This window comes from Lathyrus oleraceus, chromosome 1, assembly GCF_024323335.1.
Source record: "Lathyrus oleraceus cultivar Zhongwan6 chromosome 1, CAAS_Psat_ZW6_1.0, whole genome shotgun sequence".
Lineage (NCBI taxonomy): Eukaryota > Viridiplantae > Streptophyta > Magnoliopsida > Fabales > Fabaceae > Lathyrus > Lathyrus oleraceus.
In genome coordinates this window covers 461,425,295-461,430,570 of record NC_066579.1, presented here as the reverse complement: position 1 = coordinate 461,430,570, position 5,276 = coordinate 461,425,295, and the positions used below count along the sequence as shown (strand labels likewise).

The 5,276-nt window shown below is 34.9% G+C and overlaps 1 protein-coding gene across 1 annotated transcript; it reads left to right on the top strand.

Annotated features, from left to right (window-relative positions):
• Positions 1-293: 293 nt before the first annotated feature.
• Positions 294-3,778, top strand: LOC127085705 (serine hydroxymethyltransferase 7). Its single transcript, XM_051026205.1, has 4 exons — positions 294-1,634; positions 2,199-2,601; positions 2,844-2,945; positions 3,056-3,778. The coding sequence occupies exons 1-4, from the start codon at positions 606-608 to the stop codon at positions 3,277-3,279; spliced, it is 1,758 nt and encodes a 585-aa protein (XP_050882162.1). The 5' UTR covers positions 294-605; the 3' UTR covers positions 3,280-3,778.
• Positions 3,779-5,276: the final 1,498 nt, after the last annotated feature.

The following is a 5,276-nucleotide window of genomic DNA, read 5'->3' as shown; positions in this document are numbered from 1 at the left end:
GCATCTAAAAATAAAGTTTAATGAAAATGTATTTTTATATTTTAAGTTTTACTATATTTCAATAAAAATATATAACTCTGACATATAATTTAAATTTTTTAATAGAATTTGACAGAATATATCTAATAGAATTTTAATAAAATAATAATAATAGAATTTGACATATATAGTAATAGTGTAGTACACTCTCTGAGTACAAACTCAAAATAAAATATTTAATTAAAATTAAGATTGATGTAAAAAAAATAAATTGATAGTATTAGTATTAATAGTAAGAAATGGTTCAGTAAAGACGACATTCCAAAATTATACAGCAAAGCATCATCAGCGTCCAGGTTCATCCCCCAACCCTTCAAACTCGCTTCTTCTTATTAGGGTTATTAGGGTTATTAGGGTTAGGGTTTTCTTCTTCTTCTTCTTCTTCTTCCTCACTTCTTCAAATTCTTCTCCTTCCGCTAAATCTCAATGTCCTATTCTTCTATTTTCCTCACACAATCTCTACTCAACCATCACTGCGACTGTAAAATCTATTGTCAATTCCTCTATTGTTGTTGTTGTTAATCGATTTCATTGCTCCGTTTCTTCGATTTCACAAACTGTTTTTGATGGACCTCTCTCATCACCAATCCAATTTATCTCTCAGTTTTTCATCTTCTCACGCTTCACCGCCTCGCCGTCCTCCGATTCCCGACGACTCGATTTCGCTTCATCTCGAATCGAGTTTTCGCGATCCGTCACACCCGGTCCCTACGGTTCCGCTTCAGCTCATGGAACCGCAGACGGAGAAAGAGAACGGTAGTATCGATACCGATTTGAACATTAACGAAGAAGATGATAGAGAAGTTGAGGAGTTTCGCATTCTAGGTCATTCCATGTGTCTGAAAAGACGAAGGGATTGTGATTCCTCTACGGTCTCGACCAAGAGAGCTTCAGTGGAACGAGATCTTGAGTCGCGGAAGGTTGCAGTTCGATCCTGGGGAGATCAGCCCTTGCATCTTGCGGATCCTGACATATTCGCGATAATTGAGAAGGAAAAAAATCGTCAATTTAAAGGTATTGAATTGATAGCTTCTGAGAATTTCGTGTGTAGGGCTGTGATGGAAGCGTTAGGAAGTCATTTGACGAATAAATACTCTGAGGGAATGCCTGGTGCGCGTTACTATGGTGGAAATCAGTATATAGATGAAATTGAAACGCTTTGTTGTGAGCGTGCTTTGAAAGCGTTTAATCTTGATCCCAAGTGTTGGGGTGTGAACGTGCAGCCATATTCATGTACCTCAGCTAATTTTGCCGTGTACACTGGATTGTTGTCTCCCGGGGATAGAATCATGGGGTTGGATACTCCTTCTGGAGGGAATACTAGTCATGGATACTATACTCCTAATGGGAAAAAAGTTTCGAGTGCTTCTATATTCTTTGAGAGTTTACCTTACAAGATTAATCCTCAATCGGGTTTTATTGATTATGATAAGCTTGAGGAAAGGGCACTTGATTTTCGTCCTAAGATACTTATTTGTGGTGGGAGTTCTTATCCTCGAGAATGGGATTATGCAAGGTTTAGACACATTGCAGATAAATGCGGAGCCGTGTTATTGGGCGACATTGCTCAGATTAGTGGGATAATTGCAGCTAAGGTCTGTATTATCTTTTATCCTGGTACTTATCAAGTTAGATTTTATTACTGCATGTATTTGACTCTTAAAATTTAGTCATGGCTTGTGTTGGTGGTCCTTCATGGAAGTTACTGGTTGCATATGTTTATGGGTTACGGGATTGTAGCCGTTGTGTTTTTCTTTATTTACATTTATTTTATATGATTCTTTGCCATTTAATCATAAAATCCAAAAGTTCATCTGCATTTTTCACTCTTAACCGTTATTGATTTAGTTGGAATGGAAGTCTTCCTTAATCGTGGTTAGTAGTTTGTATGGACTCTACAGATTTCTGCTTATTTTTGGAGGCTTGATTTCATTATTTGGATCCATAGCTGTCAGCTAGTTTTAATTAAAATTTTTGCTAATCCTGAATCAAGTTTTGCCCGTGTTGATTTTAATGTCAATGTTGTGTTACACTTTAAAGTTAATCCTAGTAGGCCATTTTCTGGATGGGTGCACTAATATTTTATTTTTGTGCGCTTTCAATTTTGAAGTTGTATGCTCGTTATTTTCTTTAATAGTATGGGTTTATGGTCCTTGCAGGAATGTGTTAACCCTTTTGATTATTGTGATGTTATTACATCGACAACTCACAAGAGTCTTCGTGGTCCTAGAGGTGGTATAATTTTTTATCGGAAGGGAACAAAACCAAGGAAAAGAGGGATACTTAGTCAGGGATATGAAAGTGATCAATATGACTTGGAAGAAAAGATAAATTTTGCTGTTTTTCCATCATTACAAGGTGGGCCTCACAACAACCACATTGCTGCGCTAGCTATTGCGTTAAAACAAGTGGCCACTCCTGAGTATAAGGCATACATGCAGCAGGTGAAGAAGAACGCTCAAGCTTTAGCGGGTGCTTTATTGAGAAGAAAATGCCGCCTAGTAACTGGGGGTACAGACAACCATTTATTACTTTGGGATTTAAGGCCCTTGGGATTGACAGGTACTTTATTACCATGCCATATCTTTACAATATATTGCAGATTGCATCCTTGTATGTTTAGTGCTAACAAGTCAACTAGACTCATCTAGTTTGTATGTTTTCTGCTTTTTGCTTTGGTTGAGTTTGATAGCCGCTCTAAATCACAAATTATGTTTCAATCATAAGGTTCAAGCTGGAGAATTAGTGATGTTTGATTTTTGTGTTCATGGTAATAACATGACCTATGTTTTTTTGGCTTGCAGGTAAATTTTACGAGAAGGTCTGTGAGGCATGTCATATTACTTTGAATAAAATTGCTATTTTTGGTGATAATGGAACTATAATTCCTGGAGGAGTAAGGATAGGTAAGCGATAATTTTCAGGCTTGAATCTTTTATGTTTTTTATGCTAAGGATATTTAATTGGTGGTGCATTCTTATGAGACAGATTTTTTATGCTGTATTGTATTACTTAGGTACCCCTGCCATGACTTCAAGAGGGTGTGTGGAGGCCGATTTTGAGACAATGGCTGATTTTCTCTTTAGAGCTGCACAAATCGCAAACATGCTGCAGAGAGAGCATGGGAAATTGCAGAATACTATTTATAAGGTACTTGAGAGCAATAGGGACATTATTGAGCTTCGGGCACGGGTTGAGGTGTTTGCAACTCAGTTTGCGTTGCCAGGTTATGACATTTGAACATAATGCAGCTGGTGTGTTGCATTATTGATTTTTTGTAAATGCTACACTGGTGGGTTATTGTGCCTGCTTGTCACAAAAGCAAGTGATCTTGATGTGCAAATATTTTGTCTGAGCTTCTCTCCACTTTTCATTGTACACAGTTGTCAGGTTTTTGCATGTGCTCTATAAGTGAGCCACTGAGGTTTCTTAAGGTAATCAAGCATCCTGTTCCTGGCTTGATGTAGGGTACACAAGGGTTGGAACAGATTCTTGATCAACCAACCGAGAACATAATTCTTATGAGAAATCTGCTGAAAATAATTAATCTGCTGAAGGTTAGTCACCTTGAATTCTTTGACCTACTGTTTCATGGTGTAAACAATGGTAATCCTGTTTTTTCTTGCTGCATATTACCCGTTTTTACATATGATAGTTGTACTCTTTTTCAGCAACAATACAGTGCTGAGTCAATTGTTAAATATACAGGTTCATGTGTCAAATAAGTGATTGCTTCGTACCCTTGTATAAAATATGAATTATTTTCTCAAAAAAGGTTTAGTTGGTAATGGAAATATTTTTCGGAAGCTCTTTTGATTTTATTCAACTTGTGTTAGTGTGGCAAATTTTTGACTTGTACTAGGGGATTAAAGTATTTGCTGTCATTGCATGGGATTTGTTAGGTTCATATAATCCCGTGATTGAAGTACTTTGCCACATTTACTATTTTTTTTTTGGAGAGATGGGTTTGTTTGGCAAATAGTTATTTTTTATGAATGAATATTTGGCTAATAGTTGGCGTTCTTGTAGAGATGTGGTAAAGCTATCTAGTGGGGTCTATAGTATGAATTGTAAATATTTGGTTTGGTGGGAGTGTATGTGTATTCGTCTACTGTAATAAACTATTTAAAATGAATATAGTCCCCATAGTAATTTATAATATTGTGGAAATTCTTGCAGAATGCATTCTCAATTATTTTGAGGAGAATAATCATTGTTACTTTGAAAGGTTTGGAAATTCTTGCAGGATGCATCTCATTGTCCATTATTTTGGGGAGAATAATCACTCTTAATAAAACATCGAAAATGACAGTTATATATGTATGGCCCTGTTAATTGAAATGAAGAATATGGAAGAAGGCAGCGTGAGAAAAGTTACCACAAAATACAATTTGTAAGATTGTTGACCACCGACAGTTGCACTAATGTATCGTGTATGACCGAAAGAATATTGTTTTTACAATTCTACTACTCTACTACTTTGCTTACTTTTTAATTGGGAGTCTGAACAATACTTATTTCATTCAGAGTAAACTAGTCTATTTCATTATAAATTTTATATAATTTTTTTAATAGTTAAATATTTAAATAACATTACAAAATATCAAAATAATTAGTTTAAATTATAACTGAAAGTATAATCAATATAAAAAACATTGGTATCACCATTTTTTATGGGTAAATAAAGATCACGAGAATAGTAAGATAAGCCATTAAAGCAAATGCCTCTACATATAAATTTCTACATTCTAACATTAGTAAATTGAAGGAAGAGAGACCATTTACCCCATAAAAAAACAAACAATGAGGAAGAACATGAGAAAAATAAGAGAGTTTTTTTTATAGTACCCTAACTATTTCCACCGTAGCATGTAATTTTCACAGATATCTTCTGTTTTTTTAGATATATCTTTGCATGCACTCAAATGTAAGGTAATATTAAAATATTTTGGAGCATAAGAGTTGCGTTAGATTATTCTTATTTCACATTTCTTCAACCACTACTTCAAATTCTCTCAATACACTACTATACATCAAATCAAATTTCATCAAATAAGGCTCAAGGAAACTCAAGTGAACATCAAGCTTCTTTTGTAACATCATTCAACTTCATCAAAACCATCAATCTCAGATAAGTTTTTTGAGTTTTCAATAAATGTTTGAGTTTTAGTGTAAATGAGTAGAAGTCAATGATTAGGATTAAAAATGTGTAGAAATCACATGTAATGTAGTTTAGA